The following is an 18,261-nucleotide window of genomic DNA, read 5'->3' on the forward strand; positions in this document are numbered from 1 at the left end:
GGATGGTTGTGAGCCACCATGTGGTTGCTGGGATTTGAACTCTGGACCTTCGGAAGAGCAGTCGGGTGCTCTTACCCACTGAGCCATCTCACCAGCCCGCAAACATATTCTTATATTCATATTTTTGTGGGGTTTTTTGAAAGACACCAAGATTCCCAAATTGTCACTACAGGCCCCTAAACAGCTGGTGGGTTAAAGAATGTTTACTAGTCCCTGAAGTGGGATATATAGGTTGTGATCTTAAGCAGTTATGGCTTTGGCCTTTGTTTGGGGCAATACAACATGCATATGAGGCTCAGGTATCTTCCAGAAAGAACTCGTGGGAGTAAGGGAGGAATTACAATTTTCTTTTAAAAACCAAGCAAACAAACCCTCAAACATGCTGTGTCTAGCCTCTGAATCAGTTGCAGATTTGGAAAGGAAAGTGGATAAAAGAAGAGGGCTGAAGGTGTTGGCACGTTGTTTTTCACAGTTGGCAAGATATGTGCTAAAGATCTCAAAAGCTGGAACACCTGGAAAGAGTCACATAGTAAGAGAGATTAGGATAAAGGTGGTCTAAGATAGCCCTTGATTCCAGTCTTTAATAAGAGAAAGACACAAAAGCCCATGATAGAGCATGCAGATAGAGCATTCTTAGGAATGGCTGGATGCAGGAGACCATACAAGTGAATATTCTGCTCTCAACTGCTTGGCTTGGAAAATATTTTGTTCATTTGTTTGTTTGTTCAAGTCATAGTCTCACTATGTAGTTTTGGGTATCCTGGAACTCACTATGTAGGCCAGAGTGATCTTATACTCACAGAGATTTATTTCCCTCTGTCTGTCTAGTACTGGGATTAAAGGCATGTGCCACCATACCCAGCTCTGGAAAAAGACTTTTAAACAAGCAGTGAAAGACCCTGCCACAGTCATAACAGCAGCATGAGGATGTGTGGGGTTAGTGTGAGTGCTGTAGAGGCAAAGAAACTAAAAGTATTCACCCTCTCTTTAGACAAAGGCTACATAGCCTGAGGCAGAATGAGAAAAGTCAGTTCCTGGTAGACAGACTTATTACAAACCGTCTGGAATACTTGTTAAGATCTCCATGAAGATCAGGAAACAGAAGACAGTATAGGAAGGACATGCATTACTGGGGAAGTTAGAAGAAGAGAAGTGTACTGATATCCAGTTCTTCAGGCCACACAGAACTATGTCCACAGGGAAGTTTAGAAAGAAGTTGACTCAATAGGGGTTTAGTGGCTCTGCTGAGTCCTGTGAGCCCTACAAAGTAGGACAGGCGTTGGCAGCCCTGAGGGATCTAGCCTGATCTGGTAGGATAGGCCTTGGCAGCCCTGAGGGAACTAGTCTGGCATCTAAGTCATGTTTGTAAAATGCTGAAACACGCAGATGAAGGAAAGAGAAAGGCAGCTCAGTACTCACGTTCAGTGAACCGGTCCTGTGCCAGTTCCCTGAAAGTGAATGTGGCAGGCTTTGCGTCGGCTGGAGTTCCTAAGGAGAAAGACTGATGCTGTGCTTGGGAGTTTTGGAAAGCTTTAAAACTTGACTACCGGTTCACTAAAGCATTACAAGAAGATATGGAAGACAAGCATGTCCCCACTGTACCCCTTGCTAAGGAGGAAAGAAGTGTCCTAGAGTTGCCTGGATAAAGGCCATATTATGGACCAGGGGTCTTTTGTGGAGTCACTGCTTTACTGCTCTGCTATTTCTATACAAAAATAGTAGGCTTTGGTGGAATGCCATTGTTTCCCTATCTGGGCTCAGTAGACACCATTTGTGTCTCCACAAGTTTTACATATCAGAAGGTAAAGTCAAAATACTCAGTATAGAAAATGGTAATAAAGAAACAAAGGATAAGAAAAATGTCTGTCCCTCATTGGAGAGAAAAAGGCATAAAACAAATTAGACAGATGGAATGAAATGACAAATACACATGGAGAATAAAAAGAAGGCTAGAGAGATGGCTCACTGGCTAATAGCACTTGTTGCTTTTGTAGAGGGCCTGGGTTTGGGTCTCAGAACCCACATGCTGTCTTACAACCATTTGTAACTGTAGTTTCAGGAGTCCAATATCCTCTTCTGACTTCTGTGGGGACCAGACCAAAGTGATGTTCATACATTCAAACAGGCAAACAGGCAAAACATACATGTGAACAAATAAATAGAAGAACAAGATGATTGAGGTACAGTAAGATGGCTCTGGATACCAGATCTGACAAGCCAAGCCTGATCAGTGTAGGTTTCTGGAACCCACATGTGGAAAGAGAACCAACTCCCAAGAGTGTGTGTGTGTGTGTGTGTATCTGTATGCACATAGAGGGGGGAGGGAGAGAGAAGAGGGGAGGAGAAGGGAGGGGAGGGGAGGGGAGGGGAAGAGAAAGAAAAAGAAAGAGAAGAAGAGAGGAGAGAGGAGAGAGATTTCTTCTAGTTCCTCAAACATTGGAGGCTCCTAGTCCTGAGCATAGAGGAGGAGGCCCGTTGAGAGCTTGTCTTTCAGTTATTCTGCTGCTAAATGGTAGTATCCAGTGGGTGTCAGAGTAATCTTCATAATAGGTGTTTTCCTTCTTTGTGTGCCAAAGCCTCTGCTTGCAACAATTAGCTTAGCATTGTGTAGGCAGGACAGATCTCACACTCCCCAGGTAGAACATCCCCAGATAGCAAGCACAACATAGGGCAGTTGTTTTAGTTGAGGGCTATCTCCCAAGTGAGTTGGGAGGTGACCGCAGCACTGGGATGAATACAAGCAGAGAACTTGTTGCCCTGCTTCAAGGCCTCCTGAGTGAGTATTAAGCACCCTGCTGGAAGGATATCATTGTGGGTGTGGTGTGTCCTGCTAGAACTTCAGAGTTTGTGGACTTGAGCAGAGGACTGAGAGGCATCTCAACATTCTATCTACTCATTGACTTCAGTACCAGACCTATCAAAGTCCAGGTTTGAAATCTGGTTCTGACCCAAGAGTGGGGGCTAGCTTGCCTTATGCACTTCCCACACTGAACTAGCCTTCTGCCCCCTTGACCTTTTGGCTCATTTGGTCCTTCTGCTTCTTATAGCTGCCTCTGGGCCATCCTTTATCCAGGAGCTATGGCAGGCTAAATTGGGGTTCCTCAGATGGTGGCTATTCCATGATAAGGCTTTTGGGGTGGCTCTGTTTTTACCAATAGTTTTTCTCAAGATAGCACCTAGCTGCTGTCCTCTGAGTGATATAGGGTGACAAATTGGGATTTTGCTTTGGTGCCGCTGAACTGTGCCTCAGGGGAGTCACCACCTCACTGCAGCGGGATTTGAGGCTGCCAGCCTGAGTGAGGGTGGGACTTTCTGCCTCTTACTTACCTGCTTTAAATGTTAAGTGTATGTTTCTTTACTTTGTTGGGAGCTGCTACCAGAGTGGCTATACACTTATGCTATCTCTCTACCTATCCATCCATCTAATATTTATATAAAAGAGACAGTTGCTTCATTCCTGCTCTACATTTGGTGATATCAGTATTTTTAAATTTTAGACATTTTGATAGGTGTGTGTTTCTCCCTATGGCTTTCATTTGTTTCAATCCTAGTTTTTATTAATATTGAACATCTGTTTTATTCTTTTACAATTACACACACACACACTTATCATACACACACATGCATGCACATACCATGATCATACTTACTCCTGTGTAATCTCCTTCCATTCCTGAAGAATCCTTTCTTTTCAACAAGCCCCTATCTACTGTTAGCTCTTTCTCTGTGTGAGACCTACTGAGGACAATTGGGTTGCTTGTATGAATGTCAGTGGGTTTGTTTTTTATTTTTCACGTTCTATTTTGTGTATGTAGGGGTGGGGTTAGTGCACACCACAGCAGACTTGTCAAGGTCAGAGGACACCTGTGGGAATTCATTCTTTCCACCATATGGGTTCCAAGGATGGAATCAGGTCAGCAGGCTTGAGAGCAAACATCTTTACCTGCTAAGCTATCTTGATTTTCTGAAGTTATAATTTGCTATTTTTTTTCCTAGTATTATTTCAGGTTGTTGAGCTCAAATTTTTAATTTCAAGAGTTTTAATTTCAATGTGAGAGCTCCTTGGGGGCTAAAGCAATCTCAGCAGTTAAGGGTACTGTCACTCTTGCTAAGGACCTGGTTTCAGTTCCCAAAACCCATAGCCGCTCACCATGTCTGAACTCCAGTTCCAGGGTATCGGACATTTTCTTCTGGTCTCCATATATACCATATACAGAGAGTACACTTACATACAGGTAAAACACTCACATGCATAAGACAAACATAAATAAATACTAAAAACTAAACGTAAGATTCCTTGGGGTGCTGTACATAAACAATAGGAGCACCTAACTTTCTTTCCATCATGTATGTGCTTTGCTTTCTTTTCTCGTCTTATTACCATGGCTAAGATCTTGCTCCTGATGTGGGTACCACCTTTTTCTTTTATCATTTAAGTTAAATGCAACCTCTAGGACTATAGAACAATAAAAATAGATGCTTTGTGAAATAAGTTTCCTTGCATTTGTTGAGTGTTCATAATAGATAGGTGTAAACTGCTTCATCTGCCTCAGCCACTATGATTGTGTGACTGTACTTTTGTATATAATATGATTTTATTTGCTAGTATTCATTGAGATTTGTAAGTTTTCTCTTTAGACAAATTTATCTGTAAACATCTTTGGTTTTTAGAGTGCTTCTAGCTTTGTAAAATTATTTGTGAAGTATCCTGCATTGTTCTTAGGGCTTGTCTTCCTTTATTGTTTCTCTCTCTCTCCTTAATTTTTTTCATATATTTGACCATATTCCCTTCCCCCAACTGCTGATATCGCCCCCACCTCACTACTTCATATTCTTTCTCTCTCTCAAATAAATAAATAATAAAAATCAAAACAAATACAAACCTCAATAAGACAAGAAAAACAAAATGAAACAAGACAAGATAGGGTCGCTGTGCAGCAGAGGCTGAGCACCAGCTTGCAGTCTCCTCTCAGTGTCCTAAGTGCTGGGGTAGGTGGTCTACCATTCTGTCAGAATTCACTGTGTGCTGGGATGGATGACTAGGGTGCCATTCTGCCAGGACTCACTGTCAGCCCCTGCTGTGTTCTCCAGGAGAGACTGGATGCATTGTTTGTTGGTTCTTCCAGGAGCTTTGCTCAGACCTAAGATTCCTTTGGAGTTGAAGAGAGGGCTCAGTAGTTAAGAACACTTGCTGCTCTTGCAGAGATTCTCTAGTGGAACTATCTGAACCTGCTCAGTTTTAGAAGACTTGGATCTATGAATTTAGTTCCTTTAGAGGCTAAACAATAATTATTCGGCCTGCCTCTTTGAATAGTCGATGACTGCTTGAGAGAACATAGATTCTGTTGCAGTTTGGGTGAAGTGTTTCACAAATTCATTTATCTGTATTGCTTGACAATGTTCAGTTTGAATCCTTGCTGATTTTTTTTTTCTGGTACTTGTTCCACTTATTGAGGAGTGTTGGCCTTCCACTATAGCTGTGGGTTTGCTTTTTCTCATTTTAGTTCTGTCACATTTGCTTTATTTGTTTTGAAAATGCGCTGTTTAGTAATATACATTTAGGATTGCTCTTAGTGGATTCTCCTTTTGTCATGATTAATGTCATTTTCGTCTCTAGGATACTTTATCTAAATATTAATTGTACAATAATTTGAATAACCTACTAAGTAGTCTATGTAAATTTGGACATAGAGACTATACATTTTTATTTTAGGATATAATTATATGTCTGGTTGTCTGCCCATCTACCAATAGCACACACACACACACAATGACTTTTGTTCATCTGTCAAAAGCATATCTTAAGAATCTAAACTAGTTTTGACAACCTAGAAACTAATAATTTTATGTAAAAGATGAAATAGTTTCTATTTTGAATATATTTTACAATCTTTTTTAAATGCAACCTAGTGCAGATGTAAAAATTAGTTGTACAAGCTGGAGAGATGGCTCATTGAGTAAGAGCATTTGCTGGTTTTGGAGAGGACTAGTTTAGTTCCCAGGACCCATATCAGATGGCTTGAAAGTGCCTGTAGCTCCAGCTCCAGGGGATCTAGCATTCTTTTCTGGCCTCCACAGGCACTTGCACACACACACACACTCACACTCACACACTCACATAGAGTGACAGATTTTACATATTCACTACTTAATTTTGATAATTTTAATTTTTAGATGGAAAAAAGTAAAACCTTTATTTTATTTTTTAATTAAATTCCAAATTAATGCCTTTGTTATCCCAAAGAAACTCCTTTGCTTATCATTTGTAATACACCATGAGAGTATCATATAAAAATTCTTCAACTGTGTTGTTAGCAGGACTCATATGCTCCTCTCTGCTTTTAACCTTTGTTTTCAGTTTACTCAGGGACACAGCTCACTAGGAATCTACAGATTAAGCCATGGGAACTCGGTGAACACAGGACCATGTGCTTTAGATCCTACAGGATGACTCTCTCCTGTTTGAGCAGAGTAAAAACTTACAGGTGAGTCTGTCAATTATTCTAGTAGAGATTTATATATTTTGTGTAACAGCAGTTTAGATTTCATTTTGTTTAATAACCTTTGCCAGTATGTTAAAGCTCATGTGGTCTAATTTAAGTTGCTTTTACGTGTTTAAATAATTTTAAATAATTATTTTGTAATAATTTTTAGGGTTGGAAAGCTTCAAGGTCACCTAAAAGTTAGAAGGGAAATATAGTACATTAGCCATGAATGGTATTTATTTACGTTCAGAGACAATTATTATTTTTAATGAAAATTAGACACATTTCTTTCAGGTTCACCAGCCTCCTTCCACCCTGGAGAGTTCCTTGTTTCCCTTAGTAACCCTTATTACTAGTGTTCTATTGCTGTGAAGAGACCATTTTTAGAACAACGATAATGCTTGGTTCTTTGTTTTCATCCCTTAGGACCCCTTGGAAGAGATTATACAGTACTTCACAAACAACAGTTGACAGCAGGGAGGTCAAAAACTTCCAGGCCCTGGCTCACACGTGGTGGGATGAGTACGGAAAGTTTGCGCCTCTTCACTCTATGAATGACCTACGGGTGCCATTCATTAGGTAACAGTCCAGAAACTCCCTTTAAGTCTTAAAAGTGCATCCTTTGCTAATTTGCATTCACTTCCCTTTTGCTTTATTTACATTCAAAATTTTACATTTTAGGGTTGCTTTGGAAATTAGAAATATTTCTCATCATGATTTAAAAGTATCAGCTTTAGGGTGGAGAGGTGGTTCAGTAGTTAAGACCTCTTGCTGCTCAAATAGGGTTTGGTTCCCATCACCCACATCAGGCAGCTTACAGACACTCCAGCTCCAGGGGGTCTGACATCCTCACTTGGCTTCCAAGGGCACCCTGGAAGCATAATTTAAATTTAAAGCATAATTTAAAATAAAAAAATTAAAATAAAAAATCTTTAGAGCCATAAACTTAGAGAAACAATACTAAAATCCCACGTTGCTTTTACAACTTAACTGAAAACATTTTTGACCCTATTAGGTCAGTTAGAATTCAATCCTGATGAAATGGAACTAACGTGCTGTGTCTTGAAGGTCGTTCTATAGCTGCTGACCTGTGGTGGCCTTGGTGACGGTGACCTTTAGGCGATTCTGATAAAGGAGTCATTGCAAAGACAGATTGGCTCACCAGACTCTTTGAGAGCTTACATTGATGGGTCTCTAGTACCAGCCTTTGCAACCCACTTGGATAAGTGAAATGGGAACCATGTGTTTCAATGGGAGGTAAAGAAAGGTAGGAGTTGAGAGGGCTTGCCAGTGATGCAGCTTGCATTTCAGCAAGTCTTCTGGGAGATTCCAGCATTACTAAGTGTGAGAACTGTGGGCAAACAGCTGTAGCATCTTTATTTGCTTACGTACTTATTTACTTTCTATGTGCAATGGTGTTTTCCTGCATGTGTGTTTGTATGAGGGTGTTAGGATCTGGAGTTACAGACAGTTGTGTGCTGCTTTGTGGCTGCTGGGAATTGAACCCAGGTCCTCTGGCAAAGTAGTCAGTGCTCTTAACCACTAAGCTATCTCTCCAGCTCTTATTTATTTATATATCACATAAAACAGATCATCTAAGCCGGGCGATGGTGGCACACACCTTCAATCCCAGCACTCGGGAGGCAGAGGCAGGTGGATTTCTGAGTTTGAGGCCAGCCTGGACTACAAAGTAAGCTCCAGGACAGCCAGGGCTATACAGAGAAACCCTGTCTCGAAAAAACGAACAAACAAACAAAAAAACCAAAAAAACCCCAACCAACCAACCAACCAAACAAAAAAAACCCCAAAAACCAAAAAACAGATCATCTAGTATGATGCAAACTCTGAGTACATGCTTGGATTTTGCTTTTGTTATAACTATAAGCCATCAGAAGAAAAAAAATATGGTTTGAAAATAATAGCATCCTTTTATGACTGTTTGAAGAATAGATTGGACTTCATTGGAAACAGATCATTTCCTATGAAATCCTGAAGTGATCTACTTAGCTAATGTCTGTATTGTTTTAAGAGACTAAGATGCTCATTATATATATGTTTATTTTAGTAGATGTATAATTAAATTTGTGTCCAATTTAAAGCTTGATTTACAATTCTATACCATGAATTATGTAACGGATTATGTAGGTGCCAATATGTTTGTGTGTGTGTTAAAGCATTACTGTGATTATTGCAGAATACGTTTACTTGACTTTGGTGTAAGTGTGCATAGTCATACATGAGAAAGCCCACAGTTTAGACGAATAAATACATGTGGGACTCTTATCTGCTTTTTTTATCTGTAAATAATGCATGAACTTACCTTAGAAACTTCTGAAAGCATACTCAACAGAGGCTTTAAATTTTCATCACTTGTATTTAAACAGTTTGACTGAAAAGGTATTTGAGTAAAATTAGGTTCATTTGACTACTAGGCTTAAATTTTTTTTTGTTTCTGTTTTTGGTTTTTTGAGACAGGGTTTTTCTGTGTAGCCTTGGCTGTCTTGGAACTCATACTGTAGACCAGGCTGGCCTTGAACTCAGAAATCTGCCTGCCTCTGCCTCCCAAGTGCTGGGATTAAAGGCGTGTGCCACCACACCCGGCTAATTTTTTTCTTTAGATTAGTATTAGAGCATTAATGTTGGATTATCTCAGAACTTTGATTATTGAAAATGTACAAATTAAGTAGATCATTTCATTCTGTAAAATAAAAGATATGTTTCAAAAAACTTCAGTGATTCATTTCAAATGAGGACTGTGAACTAGGCATGGTGGCAGCACTCCTGTGATTCCCGAACTCAGGTGTCTGAAGCAAGGGAGATTGGGAGCTCAAAGTACGTCTAAGCCTTATAGCGAGCCCCTGGCTCAATTAAGACAGTGAAATAAACAAGTTAAATTAAGGTGAATATTTCCTTGAAGACTGTATATATTGTTGATAAATGTAGCTGTCTGTTTTTATATATTTTGAATTTTGTTTTTAAAGAGACAATCTTTTGAAAACAAGTGCTAGTCACCATCCAGGGAAGCCTTTATCTGGGATGAAGATTCTTGACGTTGGCTGTGGCGGTGGGTTATTAACTGAAGTAAGTCCTTAGAGAGCCTTGTCCATTTTTTATGCACATGAGAATTTTTTAATGTACCTAATAGTGCTAGTAAGAGTAACTAAATTCTTACATCATTCAAACAATAATTAAGTAGATCGCATCAGCATGTTTATAGAAACAATGCATTTCAAATGAATTTCAACTCATTCTTCTAATAGCTTAAGAATTTTATGCATGCATTTAATGTGTTTTGACCAAAATTTTGTTATTTGGGGTTAAAAAATGAGAAGTGGGTTTCTGCTTCATTTATCCTTTTAGCAAATAATATTCTTAGTGGATAGTACTAATTTTAATATTATTGTAAAAGTTCTGTTTTCAAAATTAAAAAAAAAAATTTTCGTGAAACTCTACTGAAGCTTTTAGGTTTTGTTTTTCATAGTAAATGGGCATAGGCCATTCAAATAGCTTTGTTTGATCTCCTCTATCCCAAGAAATTAGGCAGTTTCTATGAGATTAAATACAGGATTAGTTTGTTTTTTTAATATATATGGAAGCCTGCAAGAACTTTGTTACTTGTTGGGATTCGTTCTTTTTGGTGCTCTGGAGTACTCAGATGTGTGCTTATTAGCCCTGGGAGGGAGATCTATCCCTTACAACTGTATTTTCTAATCTTTATTAGCACAGGATCTTTTGCATCATAATTTTAATCTTTGATAGATATTTTCAGTTATAATTTTAGCATTTTATATGCTGCTCTTTGAAACATGGGATAGCAGTTTTGACTTACAGAAAATTTTAATTAAATTAATTTTTAAAAATTTCATGAATGAATACTATATTGACATCATTTCTCTCCCCTCCTTCTCTTCCCTCTCCCTTCAATCCTCCCCATGTCTCCCATATCAAATCTTTGGACTCTTTTAAAAAATTATTATTGTTATATATATGTATTAGAATGAATATATGAATACAACCTGATGGTTCTGTTGATTCTGTTTTGTGTTGCTTGAATGTATATGTTTTTAGGGCTGACTACTTGGTACGATAACCAATTTGGATAAAATTTGTATTTGTTAACAACTGTTCTCTTTTCTTCTTGAGCATAACAGTTTTTATGCCATTAGCCTCTAGGGAGACTGGGAGCTTCAGTTGTTGGAATTGATCCTGTGGCTGAAAACATTAAGATAGCACAGCACCATAAATCCTTTGATCCAGTCCTGGATAAGAGAATACAGTACAAAGTGTGTTCCCTGGAGGAGACTGTGGGTGAGAGCGCAGAGTGTTTTGATGCTGTTGTGGCTTCTGAAGTTGTAGAGCATGTGAGCAACCTGGAGATGTTCATACAGTGCTGCTATCAAGTACTGAAAGTAAGAGTTGGCTTCCTGTCTGCTCCTAAAGTGTGGCTCCATAGCGATGTATTGTGCTGGGGTACTTTTAGCAGTTCAGCAAGTAAGACAGGAGAGAAAGACTGACAAAGAATGATTAGGGCCTGCTGACTCTGCCGGAGAGGACTTTTGCCCCTTCCATAGCAGGTCTTTCCAAAGTCTGATGAGGCCTTAACGCTGCAGTGATCTATGACCTAGAAATATTTTTAAAGATTGTAAAATTATGCTTATGGGTATGCGTATGTGAGTGCTGGTCCCTGCAGAAGTTAGAACTACCTGAACCTCGATCCTCGTGGATCTGGAGTTACAGGAAGTTCTAGACTTCCCAGTGTAGGCATTGGGAAGTAAACTTGGGTCCTCTGTAAGAGCAAAATGCACTCTTAACCACTGAATTGCCTCTCTAACCTTGGTCCATGTTTATTTCTTTAAAATTTGCCTTCCTTTATTTTGTATTATCTCTGTGTGTTTACTTTCATGTATGTCCTTTTACCATGTTTGCATTGTCCTCAGAGGCCAGGAGAGGGTGTCGGATCCCCTGGAATTGTAGTTAAATATGGTTATGAGCCACTATGTGGGTACTGGACTTCAAACCTGGGGTCTCTGGAAGAGCAGCCAGTGCTCTTAAATAGAGTTGTCCCTCTAGCCCCTGCTCATATATTTTAAAGAAAGTTTTATTTCATTTTATTTTATTTTCATTTATTGAAAATAGTTTTTTTTTTCTTGCGTACTATATCCTGATTATGGTTTCCCTCCCTCTACTCTTCCCATTTCCTCCCCACCTCTCATCCCTTCCGGACCCATTCCCTGTCTCTTACTGAAAACAAACAGGCTTCTAAGGGACAATTATTATATGACATGGTATTAGATATGATATGATATGATATGATATGATATGATATGATATGATATGATATGATAAAACAAAAAACTAACACGTCAGCCTTGGACAAAACAAACAAACAAAAGGAAAAGCGCCCAAGAGAAGACATAAGAATCAGAAACATACTTGTTTGCGCATGCAATAATCCCATAAAAACACTAACTGGAAGCCATAAAATATGCACAGAGTGCCTGATGCAGACCTGTGAGGCTCTGCTGTCTCCATTTGCTTTTGATGTCCTCTATCGCCTCTGAATCTTATACTCTTCCCGTCTCCTCTTCCTCAGGCTTTCTGAGGGAAAGGATTTGATGGAGACATTACATTTAGGGCTGAGTCTCTCATTTTCTGTACAGTGTCTGGCTGTGGGTCTCTGTGTTTGTTCCCATCTGCTGCAGGAGGAAGCTTCTCTGATCATGGCTGAATGAGACACTGATGATCTGTGAGTATAGCAAGCACAGTATCATTAGGAGTCATTTCATTGCTATGTTTGGTTTTTTTCCTTGTGGTTTTGGTTTTATCCTAGGGCCCTGGGATATCTAGACTCAGGTCTTTGGCTGCCTAAGTAGTGTTGTATATGGGTTCCATCTTGTGGAGACGGTCTTAAGTCAAATCAGATATTGGTTGGTTCCTCCTCCAGACTTTGTGCTACCATTGCCCTGGTATGTGTTGCATGCAGGACACCATGTAGAACAAAGCATTGTGGCTCCTTAGTTTGGTATTTGCATTTCTCTTTTTTTCATGCGAAGTACCTTCCTCTATCAGAAACACTAGTTCATAGGGAAGAAGGCTTTATATTGCCCCAGTTAGACCTCTCCAGGCTGTTGCCAAGACTATAGGTTGGGTGGCTGTTGCTTGCTGTCAGTTTGTGAAGAGCAACCTATAGTCTTGGCAACAGCCTGGGTTGTTTTGGGAGTCTCATGGGACCTCTTTGGCCAACAAATCAACAAAAGATGTCCATTTAGGGCCCTGACTTTCCCCCCGTTATTTGGTGATTTTATTTAGATTGCTTTCATGTGTGTATTTATTTTAGGAAGTTTCTACTGTATTCTATCTCTATTTTATCCTCCAGATTGCCCCTAATTTTAACTGTCTCTCCCTGTGTTCTTTCCTTTGTCCCCCTCTCCCTGTTACCTACTGGTCCTTCTTCTAGCCCCCACTTCCATCCATATCTGTCTATTCGGTTTCCCTTTCCTAGTGAGATCTATGTGTCCCCGCTAGTCCCTTACTGTATTAACCTCTGTGTTGCTAAGGATTGTAGCTTGCTTATCATAGACTTAATGAGAACATAGAGCTAATATCTATACATTTATCTTTCTGCATCTGAGATACCTCCTCGGGATAATTTTTCTATCCATTTTCCATTGACCTGAAAATTTTATGATCTCATTCTTTTTAACAGGTGAATAACATTCTAGTGTGTAAATGTACCACATTTTCTTTATTGATTTTCCTGTTGCATGACATCTAGGTTGTTTCCAATTTCTTGTTATTATCAATAGAATAGCAGTGAGCATGGTTAAGGAAGTGTCTCTCTGATAGGATGAAGCATCCTTTTGGTATAGCTGATCTTGAGGTAGATAGACTCCCATCTTTCTGAGGAACTGACTGCCACACTGATTTCCATGGCGGCTGTACAAGTTTGCACTCCTGCCAGCAATGAATGAGGATTCCCCCCAAGTCTTCATGCTTACCATCATGAGCTATCAAGAGAACATTTACAAACTCATGGTAACTGAGCAACCCACAACTGAATGAGAAATGGGTAAAGACAGGTAGTAAGAAAGAAATTGAAGGCTTTCTGGAACTGAATGAAAACGGATACAACTCCTTTTGGATGCGATCTCTTTTTCTGTTCTAGAGCTTTCAGGGGTGTTGAACTTGTTAGTATACTATCTCACCAATTTTTTATGTAGGCTCTTAGAACTGCTTTTATGTCCTCATCTTCAATCTCTTCCCATTTTCCTCTCTCCCCCTCCCCCTCCCCCCCCCCCCTTTCACCCCTCCCCCCGGTTTTTAGTGCTAGAATTAAATACAAGCATCACCACAACCCAGCTTAATTTCTTTTTAACATCTGTCTTTACTCGTTTTTCATTTAGTAGTAGGTTGTTCAGTTCCATGAGTTTTTCAATTTTCTGTTGTTTCTGTTGTTGATAGCCAGATTTAATCCATGATGGGCAAATAGGATGCTGAATGTTATTTCAGTTTTCTTCTATCTGTTGAGACTTGATTTGTGTCTGAGTATGTGGTCAGTTTTGGAGAAAGTTTTATGAGGTGCTGAGAAGAAGGGATATTCTTTTGTGTTTGGATGAAATGTTCTGTAAATATCTGTTAGGTTCATTTGGTTTGTAATGCCAATTAACTCTGGCATTTCTCTGTTTAGATTTTGTCTCAATAATCTGCCTATTAGTGAGAGTAGAGTATTGAAGTCTCCCACTATTAGTGTGTGAGGGTCAATATGTGATTTAAGCTGTAGTAGTGGTTCCTTAACAAACATGGGTGCCTTTGTGTTTGGTGAGTAGATATTAAGAATTTCTAAGACCTCTTGGTAGGTTTTTCCTTTGATTAATATGTAGTATCCTTCCCTATCTCTTCTCTTAGTTTTGGTTCAAAGTCTATATTGTTAAATATTAACATTTAATATTTATATTTTACACATATATAGTTGTTTATATATAAACTTTTATATTATAATTTTAATATTAAATGTTAATAATAGCTTCCTTTAATTCCATTTGCTTAAAATATATTTAACTTTGATGTTAAGGTGTGTTTCTTAGATGCAGCCTAAGGATGGATCTATTAGTCTGTTCTATTAGTCTGTCTTATTGGGGCATTGAGACCATTGATATTGAGAGATATCAATGAACAGTGTGTTGACTCCTGTTATTGTCGTGGTGGTGGCAGTCTGTGTGTGTGTGTGTGTGTGCGTGCATGTGTGTGTGTGTGTGTGCCTGTACATGTGTGTGTTTCCCTTCTTTTGATTTGCTAGCCTGGGATTATCTATAAATTGTGTTTTCTTGGATGTGGTTAATCTCTTTAAATTTGTATTTTCCTTCTAGCGTCTGTAGAACTGGTTTTGTAGATAGACATTTCTTCTATTGTGTCTTCAATGCATGAGATTCTCTCTTCCATTTCTTGTATTGTGTTGGTGAGGCTTGCCTCTGTGGTTCCTGTTTGAGTTCCTAAATTTGTCATTTACATTTTTCCCTCCATTTGGGATTTTTTTTTCTAATTCCAATTTCAGGTTTTGAATTGTTGTATTCACTTCCTTTCAATGTTTGTGTCATCATAGATTGTGCTAAGGGATGTATTTATTTTCTCTTCATGGTCCTCTGTTATATCCATACAGGCTAGTCTAAGGTCTTTTCTTGTGCTTCAGTTATAATATTAGGGTTGCTGGCCCTAGCAGAGACGTATTGTCCTGGATGTTATTGGTTGTGTTTTTACACTAGCATCTACGTATGTGGAGTTGGAAGGTTGTGATTCTAGGTGCTGATATCTGTTCTTGTGTTAGTTGGGTGGGTGTTTTGTTCCTTGGTTTGTTTCCTCTCTGGTTCTTATGCAAGTGTGGTGGCTGTGTGTTGCCTGGTAGGAAATTCTTCTGGGATCCTGATAGGTTGTTCCTAAGTATTAGAAGCTGACACATAGACATGGGAATGAGCTAGGAGTGTGTGTGTCAGTGTATGGGGTCCACAGGAGGGAGGGAAGCAGGATGATTCCCAAGATGTGCTTTGTCCCTAGGATTGAGGTAGATAGTGAGCTGAGACCACAGTAGCTCTGTATGCTACAGAGCTGGGAAAGGAGACTTGGAAGGATGGAGGGAGAGGTGGAGATCTGCAGGGGGCCTACCTGCTCTGCTGGCTGAACAGAGGCTGCCTGCTAGAATTGCAGATCAGGGGACATCTGTGCGATCCACTGGAGATGGGCATAGGAGGGAAGGGAGACAGAAGCAAGTGGTCTGCTGCAGAGTGGGGGTGGGGCATGTGAGCTTGAGGGGATTGGATTTGGAGGAACAGAAGGAGAGGTAAAGATCTGCAGTTAGCCTAGCTGCTTCACTGGCTGAAAGTCAGAAAGCTTTCTATTAAATGAATTGTAGATTTACAGAAGAGTTGCAAATGCAGAATGACTTTGCATTCTCCTGTTTTTCCTTTATATTAACAGCTCACATATGGGTGGAAACTAAGATGTGTCACATGAGGTACTTAGTGCCCCAGGTTGAAAGGGACACTTCCTCTCAGATGCCCACCCTTCACTGTATTCCCTGAAAATACTTACTAACTCCAGTTCTGTGCCCCAAGCCCCTCAGTTGCCTCTTCAGTGTCCTTTTCCCATGGATAATCCCTGGTACCTATCTAAAGACTAGCTGTGAGTAGTGCCATTGCCTTAGTAATTGCACGGAGAGCATGCTAAGGCTCAGCAGTTTCTCCACTCATTTTATTTTTCCATTATGTATCCAACCTAGACTTATGCATTGTATGGAATTGCTATGTCTCCTTAGTCACCTTCTATTTTTGACATTTTTATACCTTTTTATTACATTTCAATTTAGTGTGTGTGTATGTAGGTGCCTGCGTGTGGGGTGCTCATGCCATAGATCATGCGCTGAGGTAGAGGACTGCTTGAGGGGCTTAATTCTCTCCTATCATGTACGTCCTAGGGATGGAATCAGAGCATCAGGCTTTCTGTCAGGTACCTCTACCCTCAGAGCCATTTCACTGGCCCAAATCTCTAACAGTTTTGAAGAGTTTTATCATAAATAAAATTTTATTAGGTTCATTTCCTACTTTCCAAGTAAAATCTTTAGTAGTTTTTGTATTTATATTAATATAAATGCTGGAATGGAGGTTCGTTGACACATATGAGGAATGCTGATACTGTAAACTTTAATTTTGTTTTAATGGAGACCAAATGTTTAAAAATAATTGCTTACCATGATCACCATGAAGTGTGATATTACCAAACACAGACTGGACACTCATAAATGATTGTTAGTAAGATTTAAAGTACTAAAGTTTACAGAGAGGAATCACAACATGTAGAGATATGTATACACTAATATTTTGGTATTCTTTGTTAGTTTGGATATAGAATGGTATTTAAAAATACATCTTTCGCCGGGCATGGTGGCGCATGCCTTTAATCCCAGCACTCGGGAGGCAGAGGCAGGCGGGTTTCTGAGTTTGAGGCCAACCTGGTCTACAGAGTGAGTTCCAGGACAGCCAGGGCTATACAGAGAAACTCTGTCTCGAAAAACCAAAAAAAAAAAAAAAAAAAAAAATCTTTCCCTACTATATACACACAGTATCTATCTATCTATCTATCTATCTATCTATCTATCTATCTATCTATCTATCTATCTACCAATCTGTTGCAATCAATACACACACACACACACATATGGAGGGGGGGTGATTTTGAAGTGACATTTTATTCTCATTAGGCTAATGAGACTGGGTAAAAGAAGGAGGGATATTATCTTCCTTGCTGTTTTGAGAATAAACATAGGAAATATAAATATTATCATTACACAGGCAGACTAAATACTCATATAAGTGATTTGCTTTCATCTAAGAGTTTATCTTGATTTCTTCACAATCTTTACATAAATCAAAACAAAAAATGCAAAACCTTATGAATATCTATCTTTGTCAGAGGTTACTTGTTGGTAATGCTCCTTAGCACAGGACATAGAGGTGAATGCTGGCTGTTCTAAGCACATTTGGCTTAGCATCTCAAGGAAAATATGGAAGATTCAACAAGACTGGCAGCGAGCACAGGGCCTGCAGAGGTCTGCACAGATGGAATCCTAGAGCTGAAAGGAGTGGACACACACTCCCATTCTCACCCCGGAGCTATCTCCAACTGACCGCCACTTACAAATGAAAAATTAGTTTTCTCCAAGGCAGTATCACTGAGGAAACAATCCACTCCGCTCTTGCTCTCTCTCTCTCTTCCCTCCCTCCCTCCCTCCCTTCCTTCCTTCCTCTCTTTCTTCCTTTCCAAACCACTCTTAGGAGTAGGCCCCATGCCCCTCAGTAGCTGACCAACACAAAAAATAGACAATGGCGTCTTTGGAGGTTCTTTGTCTCATGGTATCTTTTATTTTAACATTACAAGTCCTTTGCATCTATGTTATGGGTTCCAGGTTTGGGTTTTGTGGGATTCCTGTATGTGCAAACATATGTTTTTCTGTGTCTATATGTGTTTCTTGTGCTTTTTTTTTTAGGCTCTTTTTCTTGGTTGGCTATTGACATATTCTGACTATTTGTTTTTTATTATTTTATTTTATTTTTACTCCCAAGATGCCTTTTTGTTTTTTAACAAGAGACAGAAAGGGTGTGGATCCAGAATGGAAGGGAGGTGTGGAGGATCTGGGAGGTGGGAAAACACTAGTAAGAATATGTTGTCGCCTTTAATCCCAGTACTGGGGAGGCAGAGGCAGGCGGATTTCTGAGTTCGAGGCCAGCCT

General features: G+C 39.5%; 1 protein-coding gene across 2 annotated transcripts in view; it reads left to right on the forward strand.

Annotated features, from left to right (window-relative positions):
- Positions 1 to 18,261, forward strand: part of Coq3 (coenzyme Q3, methyltransferase) — a 25,516-nt gene that overhangs the window by 4,535 nt on the left and 2,720 nt on the right. For both annotated transcript variants that reach the window (XM_021160533.2, XM_021160534.2), the window contains exons 2-5: positions 6,359 to 6,485; positions 6,912 to 7,064; positions 9,467 to 9,566; positions 10,652 to 10,894. In XM_021160533.2, coding sequence (XP_021016192.1) covers positions 6,359 to 6,485; positions 6,912 to 7,064; positions 9,467 to 9,566; positions 10,652 to 10,894 — 623 coding nt within the window. The remainder of the gene's footprint in view (positions 1 to 6,358; positions 6,486 to 6,911; positions 7,065 to 9,466; positions 9,567 to 10,651; positions 10,895 to 18,261) is intronic.

Source organism: Mus caroli, chromosome 4 (genome assembly GCF_900094665.2).
Source record: "Mus caroli chromosome 4, CAROLI_EIJ_v1.1, whole genome shotgun sequence".
Lineage (NCBI taxonomy): Eukaryota > Metazoa > Chordata > Mammalia > Rodentia > Muridae > Mus > Mus caroli.